This window comes from Ornithodoros turicata, chromosome 4 (genome assembly GCF_037126465.1).
Source record: "Ornithodoros turicata isolate Travis chromosome 4, ASM3712646v1, whole genome shotgun sequence".
Taxonomy (NCBI): domain Eukaryota; kingdom Metazoa; phylum Arthropoda; class Arachnida; order Ixodida; family Argasidae; genus Ornithodoros; species Ornithodoros turicata.
The window spans coordinates 1,017,362-1,037,619 of record NC_088204.1 but is presented as its reverse complement, the minus strand read 5'-3'; the positions used below and the strand labels follow the sequence as shown (position 1 = coordinate 1,037,619).

At 41.4% G+C, this 20,258-nt stretch overlaps 1 protein-coding gene across 1 annotated transcript in view; it reads left to right on the top strand.

The window, feature by feature from the left end:
• LOC135390603 (KICSTOR complex protein SZT2-like) overlaps positions 1–14,737 on the top strand; it is a 67,929-nt gene extending 53,192 nt beyond the window's left edge. Inside the window, exons 54-71 of the mRNA XM_064620360.1 lie at positions 992–1,179; positions 1,283–1,421; positions 1,754–1,995; positions 3,694–3,900; positions 4,339–4,633; positions 5,310–5,371; positions 5,474–5,572; positions 6,343–6,414; positions 8,159–8,397; positions 9,508–9,748; positions 10,323–10,536; positions 10,599–10,729; positions 10,915–11,160; positions 11,783–12,000; positions 12,863–13,103; positions 13,160–13,366; positions 13,440–13,508; positions 14,287–14,737. Of these exons, the coding sequence (XP_064476430.1) occupies positions 992–1,179; positions 1,283–1,421; positions 1,754–1,995; positions 3,694–3,900; positions 4,339–4,633; positions 5,310–5,371; positions 5,474–5,572; positions 6,343–6,414; positions 8,159–8,397; positions 9,508–9,748; positions 10,323–10,536; positions 10,599–10,729; positions 10,915–11,160; positions 11,783–12,000; positions 12,863–13,103; positions 13,160–13,366; positions 13,440–13,508; positions 14,287–14,433 (3,257 nt within the window). The 3' untranslated portion in view covers positions 14,434–14,737. The remainder of the gene's footprint in view (positions 1–991; positions 1,180–1,282; positions 1,422–1,753; positions 1,996–3,693; positions 3,901–4,338; positions 4,634–5,309; positions 5,372–5,473; positions 5,573–6,342; positions 6,415–8,158; positions 8,398–9,507; positions 9,749–10,322; positions 10,537–10,598; positions 10,730–10,914; positions 11,161–11,782; positions 12,001–12,862; positions 13,104–13,159; positions 13,367–13,439; positions 13,509–14,286) is intronic.
• Positions 14,738–20,258: the final 5,521 nt, after the last annotated feature.

Below are 20,258 nucleotides of genomic sequence, written 5' to 3'. Positions count from 1 at the left end.
AGATCGCTTACTGACTCACTTCACGTGCTTTTGTAGCCTGGTCCCGACCGACTAGTCCTGTGCGCTTTTCCAGACTTTCATAACTTTTCAGTGCACAAAGAAAATTTGTCTCAACTCTGACAATTTCGCTCCGGGCATTCCCGTCGTTAAATTTTCCTTCGTCACGGTGCGTTCAGCCGCGTAAGTGCCAGCATTATCAGTGGCATCAGGCATTGCAATCGTGACTGATCGGGTTTGACCCGCAAAAACGTCTGTCACAGGTCGATTTAAATCCTTACATAATTCATATAAATTCTTACAATTATTCCGCTACTCTGGTTTGTGCGAGTCTAGGACACGACACAGGCGACATATTTATCTGCCTACGCCTCGCATTAGCGCTTTTCAGCTTTCTTTTGTTCACTGAACCTCAGCTGAGTGGAATTTGCTTCCTGAATCAGTCATATCTTTACATGATACAGACATGTTTGTTTCAACTGTAACAAGTATGTTTGCTAACATCTTAACATAGTCTCTCGCACTCGTTGATATTACCATGTTGTCATACGTATTTTTACCGCCGAATGTTAACAATCCTGCTTGTTATGCTTGCTGTGTTTATTGTTTGGCCTGGTGTCTCTTTGCTTAAGCTGCCACTAGGCGGTCAGCAATATTACAAAAAAAAAAAAAAAAATAGTATGTCGAATATTTTTAGAAAAACACGATTCTGAGGGAAACAATAGGTTCTGCAAAACATGGCCATTTCCGCTGAATTTTGCGGAATCACAGATTCGCGGGAAGCTAGAGGCTCCATGCCTCACCTGTCGCCTCATCTGTCGCATAGTGCCAGCAACATGCTTTTTCTCATTCTCCCAAAGTGACATTTTCTGGTCCACTCTCCAGAGCTTTCTGCAGTCAGGAGGGAGTTTGGCCTCCTATCCTCCTTACTCCGTGGCTTAAAGTAACCACGATATCATTATTTATTTTCATGTTCCTTCTTCCACTTTTGAAGGTGTTCCTTCTGTAGTTGTACACAAATGCTGCATAAAGGCACGCCGAGCCATTCCGCTCATGCTGAAGGAACTTCAGCTTGGACTCAGGAACCTAGCACCTCATATCACACTCAGTATGTTCATTGAGAGAACTCAGAAGAGTCGCACAGAGTTTCTCCTCTTTAACCCTCTAGAGAAGCAGTACATGGTGAGCTCAGCGGCTTTCTAGGATCTCTTATCTTATCTTGTCTGTCTTATCCCACCTTATCTTATCTCGCAATTTATAAATGTTGACCAGTTGCGTTGTGCAGTTTCCAGAGAGGTACGATGATGATGTACCAGGTACCCAAAGACGCTACATCGTGATTGGTAGAAACCTGATCCAGTGGAAGGCATTTGTGGGTCTCTCGGACTTAAGTTCATTCCTGGATGCCGCGAGAGGTGCTAAAAGTGAGACTCCGTGTTTCTCTCTTCTTTTTTTTGCTTCTCAACCATCACCGCAGCAGGGAAGTCAGAAAATCGTATCACCGACTTATGGAATGCAAAAATATTGATCTTCTTCAGCACAAAGTATGTCTTAAAGAACTGCCTCTAACTTGCAATGCACACATGTACTCGCACACGTGTGTGTGTGTGTGTCCTATTGTAGTGCCTCCTTATTGTGGTGTTGTATGGGTAGCAAATTTTTGTTCTGTATAGCTTAAGGAAATGTTACCTACAGGCTCGCTTGCCTCCTACTTCTCTGCTCAAGTTAATAATTTCTGCAAAATTTGTAATTGCAGGCCACAAATCGATGCAGCTGTTTGAATCGCAACTTCTCTCCACCTCATCGATGCATCTCGACAGACCTGTGGAACACTGCATCTCACTGTCAACAAGAACTCCAGGTACTCCGATATCTGGTCCACCATCAGGCATGGCGTCCCCATCGGGAGAACCTTTAAAGCTTTCAGAACAGGACCTGACATCACCCGTGTTTGTGCCGAGACAGCAGCTGCTGTTTCTGGTTGTAGAGGACAAACATGTGAGTGTCACAGAACCAAGCGCGAGTACTTCTAAACCAGATATATGTGCTCCATTTATCCAACCAGGATAAGACGAAAGGGCAAAGGCCTTTAATCCCAAAGTGACTGCTGAAGAATAAAAGAGTAGATTATGCGCATTTGGGCATTGGGGGAAAGTTGGGTTGGGCTGAAAACTTTGCCACAAGTTACACTTGCAGATGCAGGAGATAATTATTAACACGCTAGCGATTAAAGGGACCATGAAGAGATCACCCCAAAATCTGGGTTCTCAGTGAAGAATGGTCTTTGTACATATTGCATTCAACACGGGTGCAGTTCACGCATAAAAAAAGGTGTCGGTTGCCCGACACACCTCCTACAAGTGGGTTGACGTCACTTGCATCATTTCTCACTCCGTGGTTGCACCAAGCCAGTCAGCCAGCGAACGAAGGTCACCAGGGGGGGACTGAAACCAAACCGAATATCGGTTCGGTTACGGTTCACCTCTCAAACTCTACAGAGGGATCGATTCCGTGCTTTTTCCTCCTTATCGGTTACCGTTACCAGTATAATAGAAATAAGGAAACCGGTTTACTTTCGGTTGCTGCCGCAAGCGTGTGTCCGCGACCTATACACGACCATGTGACGTAGGCGGGGTCCTGAAGTGTTTGTTGCGAAGAAAGAAGGAATTTTGTGGGCTATTTTAGGAGTAACACACAGCAGTGGTGTGCTACAGTTATGCACTTCTAGGGCATATAGGGGATGATTTAGGGAGGCCACACCTCCCTCAATGTCTGTCGTCAACTAGTGGTTAAATTTGGGGAAACGGACGTGTAAAAAGAGATGACAGAATGTAAGAGGCCACAAAGGCCGCCGTAAGCGTCTTCGTGGTTCTGTCTCCGTGATATCGTACTGCCATAAATTCTAGGGTTTGCCCCAGCATTTCTGCTCTGCGAAGTGGGATAATTGCGCAGGGCATACAGCACCTCGACACAAATATTGTCACGAATTTTTGCTAAAAATAGGATAATACCATTGTATTTTGTGTGTGTGTGTATGTATTTTGTATCATCTTGTGTAAAGCGACAACTCTTCATTGTCTGTATCATTTTGTAATTTTTCAACTACCATTTGTATGATATATGTGTAGTATATTTGATTCATGTAATCACTGTCAAATTTGTGTCATTGATCCCAGTCCTATAAAGTGACAGTATAAATAAATGAATTATAATTCTTTACCGTATCATTTAGATAAATTTCTGAAATAAAGCTGAATGAACTAAAATTAGCTGAGGAATTAAAACTAAAATAAACAATCAAACTAGAGCATATAGTAAGTAGAAGAAGCATAGTTCTTATGGTGACTCGCAAGTTGGAAGCGTTTAGTAACATTCGAGAAAACTATGTTTATATTAGCCGCTTCAGAAATACCCACATATGTACATTTTAATAAAAATCTGTTACGTGCACACATCCCTAAAGTCCTCAAAATAAATCTCTGAATATATACGTAGAGGTATGGTTTTGTCACAGTTTCGAAACTTACAAAAAAAAAAAAAAGAAGGAAAAGAAGCAAGGGGCGCATTGGTACCAAAACGCAAACGTAACAGAAATGAAAACAACAGTAGCGGTAACAGAAACTGAAATAGGGAGAAATATGGGCCAGTAACGGAGGCGGTAATGGAAACCAAAAAAGATTCTGTTACACCTTACAGCTCACTCTCTACCTCTACAACTGGACATCGGAGATGAGTGGCGGACTTTTTCGACTTGTCACTCAGCTAGCCGAGTGGCATAACCTTAGGAGGGACTTCCTCTACAGCGCCGCTTATCAGAAACTGGGACTGTTTTTCAACCAACCCATTGCACGCAGCATTAAGGATGGTTCGGCAGAGTCCAGATCAGCTGCCACACGACTGCAGGTACGTTCTTCTCACATGCTTAGCGAAGATTTTCAGAATTAAGGAAAGAATTCACGAAACAGTGTCTGCTCCAGGGAATTTTGACATTTGGTAGATAATGTCTATAGATAAGAGCTCTAGAGGTTGTCCTCAAGCAGATCTCTTCATCTTGATCTTCATTCTTGTTTTCTTCCCCTTACAATGTATACTGTTTGTCATAATTGCAGAGTAGCAATTAAGTGAAGTTTGTTTCGTTGGTCATCATAACTATAAGGGGCAAAGGCTGTGTCTCTTAAAAGATAGCACTGGCTCGCAGCAACCTTTTTTCTGTCACGCGTATAATATGTACTCTATATGGTTTTCATTTTCGTAGGAAGTACAATTTTCTATGACACTGGGAGCTTCAGTGTTTCCTTCATTGGCCCCAGCTTGCCTCATAGCTATCCACTATCTATTCAGGTGCCCACATTAGGTGGTGGAGCCCCCGTTCTCAGTGCAGCGACGTCACCTGCAGCTGCAACTAACCCATCGGTCCTGTTGGAACATATTATTAACCGGCACCATCCGCCGAGCCGAAATCAGGACACTGTCCTTTCTTGTGCCACGCAAAGCGCACTTTCAGCGCAAGTAGCGCACGTACTATGCAACACACGGCCGAGATGCCCCATGCACAAGTCCGGTTACGCCGACCAAGACGATCCGGTCGTACGGCACGGCAAGCAGATATTGGAAGTACGGGGGCTCAAACGGAAAGGTAAGCTGACCATGCACCAATATTGTTCGTTTCATGTAAAAAAAAAAAAAGGCACGCCTGTTTGCCCACATTGTGAGGAATTTGGTACAATGGCGACAAGCGCTCCCTCTCACATTTCCCTCTCACATTTCCCTCTCCCTGGCCTATCTCAGTGCTGCAAGTGGTGGGAGGTCAGGTGTGCATGATGTCATTTTGTTTCTGCTACGCTTGCCATAAATGCCTGAATGCCACAAAACCTCCCGATAACTTAAGGTTTGCATTATGCACTCGTAGATTTCTGTTGGAGTTTTCTTCTGCATGAACAAGAGCTTCATGACAGCCCCAAGTTCAACCTTTGAAAATTTCACGCTTGTAGTCGACTTGGATCTGTTTATAGCCTGAGCAAACAAACACTTCGCGTTACAAACCTGCAATTTCTCTTCTTCTTCGTCTTGCTCTTTGTGTTCAACTTTGTTCAACTTGTTCTCTGTGTTGAACTTGTGTTGAACTTTTCAACGTGCTCTCGTACACGAAGCTCTATGTACGATCCAATTGTTGGATGCAGTGGTGGTTGCAGAAAGTGATGTAGATGCCATACTACTGTGTTTTTGTCACAAATTGGTCAATATGTATTGATGTGTCTATACAACATCTACATGACTATGATGCTTATCTTGAATCACATTCCTTCATGCAGATTTAATAGAATTCAACCGCATCTACGACGACAAGGGTACTTGTGCAAACCTCCTGAACATGGTGATTAATTTTCTTTCACATTGGCCTTAGTTTACAGCTAAGGCCTAGAGGGCAGCACTAGCTGTACTGAGACGCCAACATTTCTTACATCTGCTTTTTCAGGAAAAGATGCTAACCCTTGTAAGACGAGAGGCTCGCTTGGTTCACTTCTGCCAGACTCCGCTTCTGTTCAATCCAACATGGAGGATACGGGTGGCACAGGTATGCCTTATTTATCGTTCCTAATCTTATCACATCCTCTTTAGAGAACTATCCTCGTTACAAACTGCCCCAAAACGAGCCCGCACGTATAGTAGTAAGCCATAAAACGATCATGTTTATGGGCACCTAGAAGATATAAATAAATAAGTAAATAAAACCAGGCTTAGAAGTGTACCAGCACTCTTACGTAACTCTTACATATTGTTGCATCTAGCTAGGATTACTGGATAACAGAAAAGTAGTAGTAGTAAACAAAAGTAGTAATTTTTGGGTGAAGCTTTTTTTTTTAATGCAAATTTCAGGTTTTGCAAAACTTCGGTAATGATGACAGAAAAGTATGGAAATATTTGAAATATATATATAAACAAATTAGTTTCACAAAGCGGAACTGAGCCACTGCTTTAGTGCGCATTTAGTACGCTTTAATATGGTACACTAATTCCCACATTAATTCATATCTGGAGGATGTACCCTTAATTATTGACGTTAAGTTAACCAAGGAATGGTTTGGTTCTGTATGGGCACCACGTAAGCACCAACTATTCCTGACCCAGAGGATCTCCATGGTGCAGCCACACAGCACATTCCCCAAACATCCCATGATCGTGCAAATCTGCACAATATTACCCACTCGTGCAGTAGATGCATTGCATGTGAATGTTCCACAGCATTTTGAATGCCACAGACGTAGCATGCATTGCATAAGCACATACGAAAAAGGTCCAGAACCTTGCCCGTTAATCTGAAACTTGGCAAATGTACCCATTTAGGTACGAGACCATACACTGGATCCCCATGGAACTTTCTTCGAAGGATGTCCCATTGAACACAACCCAAATCAGGTACGAAAGACCTTCAAAGTAACCTTCAAAGTAAAACCTTCCATTTTATGGCTCCAGACGGTAGGCCTGTGGTTGGTTGGTCATGTTTAAAGCCCGAAATTTTCGGGAAATTTTTTTTCTTCTAAATTCGGGGGTAAAAATCGGGTAAATAAACGTGTGCTCTACATTCGTGCGAATTCTGGTGGAAAAGCGTCCGGTATGCTTAATTTGCGGAGAAATTGGGCTCAGTTACTCAAGCTGACTGTACTGGCTTGGTACAAACAGTGATGTTACTGCACTTACCGCCAAACAAGTATGTTAGTGCATTCCTGCAGACATCCCAGTGAGGAGAATTTGCCGGGTAAAAATCGAGTTTCACCCTAAAGAGTCAACCTTCAATTCGGGGAAGAATCGGGTAAAACCCCTAAAACTTCAGGCTCTAGTCATGTTGTGACTGGGAAGTACCAGTCACAACATCCCGGTTTCTCCCCTGCACAGTTCTCTAATCAAGTTGACACAGGTACATAACGCCCCCCTCAACATGCCGCACAGCAATAGCTGTCTTCGACTGGGCTGCACCTTGCGAACTAACGGAAGCGGTGCAAGTTCGCGCATTTGGTTCAGCGGAGGTGCATCCTTTGCACTACACTCAACCATTCGACTGGAAATAGTGTCACGGGAGTGCAGCACAATTTCACGAAAATGCTGCACATCCTCAGACATCTGTGCAACGTTTTGTGCACCATGAAGCGGACGATGTGAATAGAGTAGCTGCGATTATCAGCAACGTCTAATCATCAACCTGGTGCATACTGGAAATCAATTTTGTTAAGATAGGCCCATGTTTGAGTCAATTAACGGACAACAGTCTCTCAAAAAGTCGCAATGCAGTACAGATGTCTGTGACACTTTTCTATTCGATTGGTGTCTATAGTCGTGTCTTTCTGCTGCAGCATTGTGTCCAGTCTTAGCAGCCAATCGGGAAGCAGGATGAGTATGAGGGATTACATTATCTGGCGCATGGAGAGAGTGTGACCTGTCTACGTTCAGCCGTCTTATCTGCGGCACAGTAATATTTTGAGAGCTGACAGACTACATTGTTTTCCCTTCTTAAAGTAGGCCTCCGCAAGAAAATCAACGCAACGGTTGTGGTATATCCATAACCTTTGGATGTCATCGACATGTGTATGAAATATCTCGGTTCAAGACTGCACAGAATTTACTCAAACGAATTATTACGAAACGAGCGCTTCGCCTCTGTGAAGTGAGAGGGCGCTGAAAGCAACACACTGCTGACATCATCCGGCATCCGGCAAGGGAGAAAGAATGCAGGCTTGGAAGCAGACGACAATGCTGGATGATGTTACAAAATTCTCCTCTGGATGAATCGCTGTAGGATGAAGCTCTGTTTTCTGCTCTTCGCATTTTGATTTCAGTTTGCTATTGTCATCATTTACGAATTAATTTCTCACGCAAAATGAATGCGAATGTTGTATATTCGGTATCGTGGGGTGGTTCATGCTCGGTATGATGCTCACCTAATTTTTTTCGAATCCTCGCAAAGCGTCTGTTTAAGTTGACCATGACTATAGTGTATTGTTCACAAGGGCAGCACCTGTTGTACATTTGGTTTGCGCTCCTCTACATTGGCCCTTGCACGTTTTGACGAATCGAAGACAGCTAATAAAATGACACCAGCCAAGCAGAAGGCTGCAAAAATTACCTCGGATGGCACAAGTTTTCATGTTCGAATTGAATGTTGCAGAGAGCGCGGCACAGTTCTGGAGGTAGCCAGAAGAGCAGTGGCGATGGCAGTCGTATGCGTCGTGCTAGCGGCGCCCCCTCCATGTCGGGGCAGAGTTCCCCGAAGCATCGTCGCTCGGCCAATGAAGAAACATGGCATATGACCGTCTGCAGCCACTACATTCAGGAGTACATTCAGTACCTCCAAAATCTTGGCTTTGTCGCCATTCAGACAAAACATGCATCTTCGAGGAAGTCGAGGTATGCACGTTTTACTCTTTTTTGACACATCAAACTTTTCATTCAGCACCTAAGCATGGGATAAACCCTTGAAGGGTAAACCAACACCGTAGACCAGCCACTATGGGAGTGCACATCAGCATACTTGTACATAGCTGTCTCACAATCTAATACACCAGAATATTAATTTTTCAAATATAATTGCCATGCAGGTACGTGAGCTCTGCTCGAATACTGAGTCAAACATAGAATGCAAGTAGGGTCTGACTTTTTCGGTTTAAATGTCTTTCCCGGATTCAGGCGCTGCTTTGAAATCTGAAATTTGCGGTGAAATCGGGTGTTAGCGGGTTACTTTTTTTTTTTTTGTTCTGTCCAGCAAGCGGCCCATAGTTAGAAGTGGACGTATTGGTCAAACATGCATGCCTAGCAATTTATAGTCACAAACACCATATGATGTAACACTGAATGTGCTTCGCATAGTTTATTGTTGCACTCGAATAATATTTTCATCAGACGTGTGCACAGATTGGTACTAATTGGGGGAGAAATCGTCTTTCACCCGGTAAAGTGAGACCCCTCAATAAATGTCATTTCATTGTTCCCATTTTTCCTTGAAACTCTTGAATGCCGTGGAATTTGAAAATTCCAGTTTCAAGATCTGGAAGACCCTGGAATTTTTTTACAGTACTTGAAACCCTTCTGTTGACATCTTTTCCTTGTTCTCATTGAGCTGCTAATGGTGGCTAGTGGAAATTCTGTTTATCCAGAGTCCGAACTATAGTTTCGAAACCATACAGGTTAGCACATTTTACGATAGGAATCAGCATCAAGAAACTAACATCGCCCTCAGTTATGTTAATCAGTTCCTTTCTGTCCTCTTTAATGTTCTGGTGTCGCCAGTCACACTTACGCAGTCCGTGCGTATTCTCTCATGCGATACCTGTAACTTATAAATATTTTTGTGAGATATTGAAGCCCTGGCCATAAGCTGTGTTTTACATCCCAGACCAAATAATGGCTGAGCCCTAAAAGGTCCTCGAAGTTTTTTTTTTTTTTTCCAAAATTCAGTGGGATCATTTGCTGGGTAGATCTTTCTCTGCAATTGTAAAGTCACTGTCTATGCATGTCCAGCATGGTGTCCATGCGCCGTGCGAGCAGAGACGCAGACGTTGGGACAGCGTTCCCCAAAAAGGTGGTTGGGGGCAGTGCGCTTGCCGGAGCGGAGCTTCCTCGTCACTGCCTTTTTCAGTGGCACCTGGGGGGTCTCTACTTCTTCGAGGTTGGCTTCTGTGACCCCTATGTCTTCTGCAATCTTTACACCGTAGAACGGCCACGACTGCTGTCGAGCGGAACGTCGTTTTACATGTCGCAGGTGAGAGACATGTGCATGACCCACATTTTTGGGCATTCCTCTGTACGCACCTAGAACTAGAGCCCCCAGCTTTGTCTAGAAATGTCTCGCGGAACCTAACGTTTCCCTCAGAATCGTGTTTTTTGCGGAATATTCTGTGTACTACAGAATTATGTTAGGATTTCAATAGATCTGCGACATTTTCGTGGGTTAAACCCGATCGGTCGTGACAGCAATGCTTGACGCGACTGACACTGCTGACACTTACACGGCTGAACGTGTCGCGACGGGAATGCCTGGAGAAAGAAGTTGCCATAGTTGAGTCGTTTTTTCTTTGTGCACTGAAAAGTTACGAAAGGCTGGGAAAATGTGTGGGACTAGTTAGTAATCAATCTTGAGAGAATGCTGCAATTTTCTCTCTCTCTCTCTCTTACCCGCAGCATCCTGTGTGTTTGTACACCCCACTTTGCAGAAATGTTGATTTTCTACTGCAGAAAGCTGGGGGCTTTACCTATAACATGCCAGGCTCGTACCTTTTTGGGTGCTATCCCTTCACCTATATTCACCGCAACATAACTGCCATACTTGCACGCAGATTACCTCTGAGTTCATCGAGGACATGGACAAGATTCGGGTGAACATGCACATGCACTCGTTCACTTACGACTACCACTTGCGAACGATCCACTCCTACGTGTCGGGGCAGCAGCTCCTTTTCAAGCATGGCTACCACCTTACAAGTTTCCTGGACGATTTTGTCAAATACTATCAGAAGTCGCCCAACTACGCACGGAACCTCATCTATTCAGGTCAGTCATGTAGGATGTCAGTGTTGACAAGGTTGACAACTTGTATGCTACTTCACGCGCAGGATCTGTCAGCATTCCGACCAACACTGTTGATCCCAATCAGCTGTACAACTACATCATTGGGCACAACAAAGCATACGCCATGAAAGTAATCCGTATGGTACCTGTCGTCTGCGATACTGATGCTGACGTGGTAAGGATGAGGCTCTTGATTCAATAAATGCTTGGATAGCAACCCCAATAATGACAAATATTCACTCGTGGAATGCTGGTGGAATAATATTGACGTATAAATACTTTCAATACTACCGCGAAAACGTGGTAGCAGTGATAGTACTGATTTGAATTGAAAGAAGCAATATAATGGCCTTCTCGTAGGACACTGAGTACGCATTGGTAGAGATCTCCAGCAAGAAGGTCAGCTACCGCGACGCCAATGACGTTCAGCAGACTGACAACTTTTTTGTGGGGATCCTCACCATTCAAGACGCTTCACCCGCCCACATTGATCGCAAAATCCTCTGCCTCAACTATTACATCCTGTTGACGAGCCAGCGAGAACTCTTTCCGAAATTCACGAGCGTTGGACCTCAGGTTGCGGCTTGTTCCACTGACGGAACTCAGGTCAGTATCAGAACTACGCTCTTATTGGCTGTAGGATATCCAATCATTTTGTAGAACGATATAATGTGACCAGTCGTCCTGATTTAGACGGGACAGGTCTCGTTTTTGCAGTTGTTATCCCACCTTTGGCTGGAACAAACTTTCAATGAGAAAAAAAAAAAAAGATGAGGCCCTGTTCCAGCTCGTATTTTCTAACGCTTCACATTGTTGATGTGTTGGCTAACAAGCCATTCTCAACATCAATGCTTTGCTCATCGAGCTCCTTGGTGAGAGCACGGTCTTGATATATAATGATCAATTATGGTGGCGATGATGATAATGACTAAATGGAAGTGGGACAACTTCGTAGCTTTTATAATTAAAACGTTAATTAACGATTTTTAGGTAATTAGTCATTTGACGGTCGAGCAACTTATAGCCAAGAACGTCCGCCGGCCCAGATATGATAGAAGTGAAACCAGCATTTCTATAGCCCTTATAGTTTTTTAATGAAAAATCTGTATGGGACTAAAAAAAAGACACCCTGTATATATATGTATATAAATAACGGATAGACTCCATTTATATTCAGAATATTGTATAATTGTGTGCCCCCTAACGGTTATGAACCTTTTTTCTTAAGGATGATGCCAATGGATGTTTCCGCCCAGTTAGGCTACCAGGTGTGTCATGGTCACAACCTACAAGTCGAGCTCCTTCGCGTCGAAGCTCTGCCGTATCTTCTCACCCAATAGAGAGGGTGAAATCCTCGCAGCAGATCACGACGACGGAAGAAACCAACATTGGAGTATCTGGAGCATCATCATCATCATCTCTGCACGGCACTGGAAGTGGCACCAGGTACAAACCGCGGAACAGTTTCAACGAGCTTCCAACTAGAGCTAGTTTCATATTGAAGGTTGCGTGGAGAGGGCAACACATGCGTCAGCATTGTTTGCCTCACGTTCTTTGAATAAATGCAAATACATATATAATGTGAATTTATTTGGGTGTAACATCTAAGAATAATTTGACGCAACAGCAAGAAGCACACTGTTAGTGTGCAAAGGTTGTGTTAGGCAAGACAGTATCCAGAATTTTCATTTATGAAAAGCAGGACATGTATGTCTTGGTAAACCACATGGTGCATCCTGTGAAGCTTTCCTTTTATTCTGGTTCAACATGACAATGAAACAAAACAAAAATGCTTTCTGCAGTAAAAATCTATTTTTCCGCAAAAAGCGGGATTTACAAATCCGCAGCATTCCGCAGGCAGGAGAAAACAAAAACAGAAGTGCAGCATTCTCCCAAGATCGCATACCGACCCATCTCGCACGCATTTTCGGCCTTTCATAACTTTCCAGTGCACGCAGAAAACTAGACTCAACTCTGTCAATCTCTGTCCGGTCACTGCTGTCGTTACATTTCCTCTCGTCGCAGCACCTTCAGCCATTTAAGTGCCAGCTGTGTCAGCCGTGTCAGGCATTGCAGTCGTGAGAGATCTGGTTTAACCGTAAAATATCAAATATTCAGTGAAAAACGGGCGAGAGAGACGGCACGTTCCGCATGACGTGGCCAATTCCGCAAAATTTTTGCGGAAAGCTAGGGACTCTACATATACGGGTGGCTCGATTAAAGTAGAGGGAAAGTTTCACGGTGGGTCTTCAACCGGCATTTTTTCCCACACGGTGAACTGCATTTGAATTGCTTTGTGTTTCTGTAGGTCACGGAGGGGTTCCTTCCGAGGCATCTGCGAAGAGGAAGTTGCCTACCTTGGGTATTACAGTAATCACGAGACACTCATGCAAAAGGTGATGTCAGAGCAATCATCCACGGTTGTGGAACACCTGCAACATGTCGTCAGGAGAGCATCCCTGCACTGTCGACGCGACTACCTTTGGAAGTGCCTCACAGTTCGTAGCAAGTCATCGGACGATGCCAGTCAGGGCCTCCGGGAGTCCGCGGTACGATCCCCGCAACGCCCCTTGATCAGTCGGAGTTTACCCATCCATGTTTTCAGGCGCGCCTGCCACCAATCAGCTTTCTGGAGTTCACGGAGCTCCTAGGATTTGTGGAGACAAGCCGCCTGGACGAGACGGACCCTCAGCTGACGCCATTCCTTACCATGCATTTTGCTTGGTACCAGGGGCTGCGGAAAGTCCTCGCCAGTCATTACAACGAATCCATCTCTGTGTTTCACAGTCCAGATGGCAGTGTGCAACATGTAGTGAGTTGAAGAGCAGCTTTTTTTTACATTATTTATGCAGGTACTCATCTTAAACATGTATGCCACTTTTCAGGTTGTAACTTCTGCAGGTTGTCCCGACTCACTGATACTGTTGACGACAAATACTCAGACCTATCGCGCGGTAAGTATGGCCCTTGATGGCCCGAGCTTAGCTAAATGAAAAAGAAAAAAAAAGCACACTGATAATCTGATTCTGATTGATTATAAATGTTCGTTTCACGAGCGCTGATACACAGCGTGATATTGCTTATGTTGTAGCATGGGCTCATAGCTATGTGCAGCATTAGCGGTATTTCTACGAACACGAACCTTGGAGTAATTTTTTAACCTATAGTGAGAATTGCCCCCTCTTCAAAATTGGGTTTTTGCAAAGTTAATGGTGTTTGTAACATTGAGCAAAATGGCTATATGTATTTAGTGCTCGACTTTTTGCGTAAAACTTGATTTAATGCCACCCAAAACAGTGTTGCCACTAAATTTAGCGACTTTAAATTGTCTTTAGAGGCTTTTTTTCGTAAAGCAGGATTTGCTACTTTTTAGTGGCTTATGGAGCACCAACGCTGAAGGTGGTGAGACAAACTCAATCAACTGAGCAGCTGTCAGTAACGCTTTGCTCATGGTGCTACAGTATATGGAATTTTTTATACCTGTGTGAGTTATTTTAACCAGCATTAGCATTACCATAACCTTTGTGACATGTGCTTAAAACAATTTGACAAGGCGAAAATGTGCGACAGATGATCTCGTTCTGTGAAATGATGCTTCCAGTGACGAAAACTACCACCCTGCTTATCATTGATCAAATCAATAAATAGATATCACAGTCCTTAGTTGAAGCTAACTCGATGAAGTCAGTCACACCCGTGTGAAAATGTGAAACATTTTACTTTTTTTGCCAGGATCTACAAATTGTGCATCGTGAGAAATCTCCCCCTGAGCGGACAGGCAGCGAGAAACCGCACCCTCGACTCTGCACCCTTCATCCTTTGATCGAGGAATTTATCAACGCATGTTGTTTTCACCTTTGGGCTGGGCTACTTGCATGATTGTTTCTCTTTGCTCAATCTCACTCACGCGATCGCATTGTCGGGGTACATCATCACGGTACTATACTGTAAAGCCATAGCAGCTAGTCGTAATTGTAATATATGTACATTTGACACTGAGGGTAATATTTTGCTGTTGATTCCATATTTTTGATTTAAGACAATGTTTACCAAAGTCACTGCAGAGACAAAACTTGCTCTGCTTCGCTGTGTAAAATACGTCTGTTCCTGTGCCATGTTTTAAAGATTGTGGTATATAATGTAATATGCTTTACTGGAAATATATGTATATAGTGAACTGAAACACATTGCACAAACGCTGTAAATTTCACAGTTCACATTGTCGATGTGCGTGTTTGAGGACTTGGGATACTCCTAAGAGGTTACCTTTATGCTTGAAAAACAAAATATTTGAAAAAAATTTGAATATTTGAAAAAAAAATCGACAAATGTCAGTGTGTGACATATACCCCAGAAGTAAAACATCAAATTTAGTGGGAGGAGCTGCACAAATTTCCTGTCTGATGTATATTGGCTGGGCATGTGTTATCCATTTGGTAAAACGGCTGTGCGCTTCTTTTCTCATATGTAGGTACGAATGCGAGCAAACGAAACAAAGGTGTCTGTCTGAACATCTGGCCTCAAACATTTGGTTGAATGGGGATCAGTTCCATACGTAAAGCTTGGCTATTTCGGGTCACAGTGGGCCACGGTCATCATGCCTCGAGACTGCTCTGAAATATGTTACGTGCATTTAGAACTCTGCCCGAAGGTTTAGCTACTCATTCACCACTGCGTATAGCGTATGTCCAAGCCTGCATTCATGGTGAAATTAGCTTAGGATGGGTATCGCACGAAGGACCGGGCAGAAACCTGCTTTGGCCCGAGTCACGTCACGTGGCATTCACACACGAAGACGAATGGGAGTGGACAAGTCCCACACTTATCAGGCTCCGTGAATGAGGGTTCTCATTTTCTTGTACTGTTTTTGAACAGAAAAATGGTGGTTTAACAGTAAAGACACCTTTCTACGGTGTGGTACATTTCGTCTCGAACATTCCGCAATGCAGAAACCGCTGCACCAATGAAATAAAAAAGAAAATGTTATACATATACTGTACAACACAGTACAGCACCAATGCGGAGAAGTTGAGGGAGTGCATATAGTGGTGCCCTATCAGGGGCGGATCTAGGATTCTCCCGATGGGGGGGGGTCCGCTGTGGACAAGTGCCGCATGCATGCTGGGATTGGTCCACTGAACCCTGCGTTCAAGTCTGGAATTGAAGGGGGTTCCGGACCCCTGGACCTCCACCCTTGCCCTACCAACAAGCCCAACATTTTGCTGAACGCAGAATGTGAACTGACACGCACTAAAATCACTTTCTTACATATTGCACGAGTGAGTATCGTATTTACAGTTGCATTTGCTCCCAGCAAAAACCTTACTTCATAAAGAGCACCTGTACACGAATTTCTGTTATTACTATTATTACGCGGTTCTTTGAGTCCCGTTTGTTTAGGCATCCAAAGCAGTCGGAAGAAACAATAAAAAACGCTACTACGCCCTCAAGTTCTCTTAGAAGTCGGCCCAGGCCGCACATTCCCCCAGGGCGTCCCTCGTGACGTTGTCCACCTCCGTGACGCCGACAACGGCAAGCCCTTTCACCAGCGTCACCACCACTACCTCAAAGAGTGCGCACAATCGGTAATTTTGGTAGGTGTGAACTGGTTACCGAAATTTTGTAAATGGTTCAGTTTCGGTTGAGACCCAAGATGGCGCCAATGGTTTCCATTCGGTTCAGGTTCGGTTCGATATCTGCCTGTCCCTGGTCCGCCGATACTTCAAACAAAGATGTTGACCTGGCAACCCTAGATGCAGCATTGTTGATCACCATGTCGATCACAGGAGGGCAATGTCACCACTACCGCAAGGGGGGATCGTGTGTCCTAGACCGACTTCACTTCACACAGAACTGTGTCGACATTTATCTTAGAGCCCCCTTCGCACGCAGGAGTCTTAGCTGATAATAAGTCGCTTTTGTGCCAAAAACCTCCAATTATCATCATCATCATCTTAGCTGATATTTTAACTCATACCTTAGCTGATATTTAGCTGATATTTTAACTGATATCTTAGCTGATGTCATACCTTAGCTGCTATTTTAACTGATATCTTAGCTGATATTTTAAGTGATAACTTGGCTGATATTTTAGCTGATAGCTTAGCGGCTAAGCTATCAGCTAAGAATATTAGCTAAAATATCAGTTAAGGTATCAGCTAAAATATCAGCTAAGTTATCAGCTAAATATCAGTCAAGATATCACTTAAAGTATCAGCCAACATATCAGTTAAAATATCATCCAAGATATCACTTAAAATATCAGCTAAGATATCAGTTAAAATATCACTTAAAACATCAGCTAAGATATCAGTTAAAATATCAGCTAAAATATCATCCAAGATATCACTTAAAATATCAGTTAAAATATCACTTAAAACATCAGCTAAGATATCAGTTAAAATATCAGCTAAAATGTCAGCTAAGAATATTAGCTAAAATATCAGTTAAGGTATCAGCTAAGTCTTAGCTGATACCTTAACTGATATTTTAGCTAATATTCTTAGCTGATGTTTTAGCTGATATTTTAACTGATATCTTAGCCGCTATTTTAACTGATATCTTAGCTGACATTTTAGCTGATATTTTAAGTGATGTCTTAGATGATATTTTAGCTGATATTTTAACTGATATCTTAGCTGATATTTTAAATGATACCTTGGATGATAACTTAGCTGATACCTTAACTGATATTTTAGCTAATATTAGCTGATGTTTAAGCTGACATTTTAGCTGATATCTTAAATGATATTTTAGCTGACATTTTAGCCGCTATTTTAACTGATATCTTAGCTGCTATTTTAGCCGCTATTTAAACTGATATCTTAGCTGACATTTTAGCTGATATTTTAAGTGATATCTTAGATGATATTTTAGCTGATATCTTACATGATATTTTAGCTGATATCTTAGCTGCTATTTTAGCCGCTATTTTAACTGATATCTTAGCTGATATTTTGAGTGATATCTTGGCTGATAACTTCGCTGATACCTTAACTGATATTTTAGCTAATATTCTTAGCTGATGTTTTAGCTGACATTTTAGCTGATATTTTAACTGATATCTTAGCTGCTATTTTAGCCGCTATTTAAACTGATATCAGCTGACATTTTAGCTGATATAAAGTGATATCTTAGATGATATTTTAGCTGATATCTCAGCTGCTATTTTAACTGATATTTTAGCTGATATCTTAGCTGATACCTTAACTGATATTTAGCTGATGTTTTAAGTGATATCTTAGATGATATTTTAGCTGATATTCAGCTGATATCTTACCTGCTATTTTAACTGATATTTTAGCTGATACCTTAACTGATATTTTAGCTGATATCTTAGCTGATGTTTTAAGTGATATTTAGCTGATATTTTAACTGATATCTTTGCTGATATTTAGCTGATATCTTAGCTGCTATTTTAGCTGCTATTTAAACTGATATCTCAGCTGACATTTTAGCTGATATTTTAAGTGATATCTTAGATAATATCTAGCTGATATTTTAGCCGATATTTTAACTGATGTCTTAGCTGATATTTTAACTGATCTCTTGGCTGATAGCTTAGCAGCTAAGCTATCAGCTAAAATGTCAGCTAAGATATCAGCTAAGAATATTAGCTAAAATATCAGTTAAGGTATCAGCTAAAATATCAGGTAAGCTATGAGCTAAATATCAGCTAAAATATCAGTTAAGGTATCAGCTAAGACATCAGTTAAAATAGCAGCTAAGATCTCAGCTAAAATATCATCTAAGATATCACTTAAAATGTCAGCTAAGTTATCAGTTAAAATATCAGCTAAAATGTCAGCTAAGATATCACTTACAATATCAGCTAAAATGTTAGCTAAAACATCAGTTAAGGTATCAGCTAAATATCAGTCAAGATATCAGTTAAAATATCATCCAAGATATCACTTAAAATATCAGCTAAGATATCAGTTAAAATATCAGTTAAGGTATCAGCTAAGTCTTAGCTGATACCTTAACTGATGTTTTAACTGGCATTTTAGCTGATATTTTAAGTGATATCTTAAATTATATTTTAGCTGATATGTTAACTGATATCTTAGCTGACATTTTAGCTGATATTTTAACTGATATCTTAGCTGCTATTTTAGCCGCTATTTAAACTGATATCAGCTGACATTTTAGCTGATATAAAGTGATATCTTAGATGATATTTTAGCTGATATCTCAGCTGATATTGAGCTGATATCTTAGCTGCTATTTTAACTGATATTTTAGCTGATATCTTAGCTGATACCTTAACTGATATTTAGCTGATGTTTTAAGTGATATCTTAAATTATATTTTAGCTGATATGTTAACTGATATCTTAGCTGACATTTTAGCTGATATAAAGTGATATCTTAGATGATATTTTAGCTGATATCTCAGCTGCTATTTTAACTGATATTTTAGCTGATATCTTAGCTGATACCTTAACTGATATTTAGCTGATATTTTAGCTGATGTTTTAACTGATATCTTAGCTGCTATTTTAGCCGCTATTTAAACTGATATCAGCTGACATTTTAGCTGATATAAAGTGATATCTTAGATGATATTTTAGCTGATATCTCAGCTGGCATTTTAGCTGATATCTCAGCTGACATTTTAGCTGATATCTCAGCTGACATTTTAGCTGATATTGAGCTGATATCTTAGCTGATACCTTAACTGATATCTTAGCTGATGTTTTAAGTGATATCTTAGCTGATATTTTAACTGATATTTTAGCTGCTATTTAAACTGATATCTCAGCTGACATTTTAGCTGATATTTTAAGTGATATCTTAGATAATATCTAGCTGATATTTTAGCCCGTATTTTAACTGATATTTTAGCTGATGTTTTAAGTGATATCTTGGCTGATAGCTTAGCAGCTAAGCTATCGGCTAAAATATCAGTTAAAATATCAGCTAAGATATCACTTAAAATGTCAGCTATCAGCTAAGATATCAGCTAAAATGTCAGCTAAACTATCGGCTAAAATATCAGCTAGATATCACCTAAATATCAGTTAAGGTATCAGCTAAGATATCAGATAAGCTACCAGCTAAAATATCAGTTAAAATATCAGCTAAGGTATCAGCTAAAATGTCAGCTAAGATATCAGCTAAGAATATTAGCTAAAATATTAGTTAAGGTATCAGCTAAAACATCAGCTAAGTTATCAGCTAAATATCAGCCACGATATCACTTAAAATAGCAGCTAAAATATCAGCTAAGATATCACTTAAAACATGAGCTAAAATATCAGTTAAGGTATCAGCTAAAATAGCAGCTAAGATATCAGCTAAAATGTCAGCTAAGATATCAGTTAAAATATCAGCTAAAATGTCAGCTAAGATATCAGTTAAGGTATCAGCTAAGTTATCAGCTAAATATCAGTCAAGATATCAGTTAAAATATCATCCAAGATATCACTTAAAATATCAGCTAAGATATCAGTTAAGGTATCAGCTAAGTCTTAGCTGATACCTTAAACTGATATTTTAGCTAATATTCTTAACTGATGTTTTAGCTGACATTTTAGCTGATATTTTAACTGATATCTTAGCTGATACCTTAACTGATATTTAGCTGATATCTTAGCTGATGTTTTAAGTGATATCTTGGATGATAGCTTAGTTGATATTTTAGCTAATATTAGCTGATACCTTAGCTGATATTTTAACTGATATCTTAGCTGCTATTTTAGC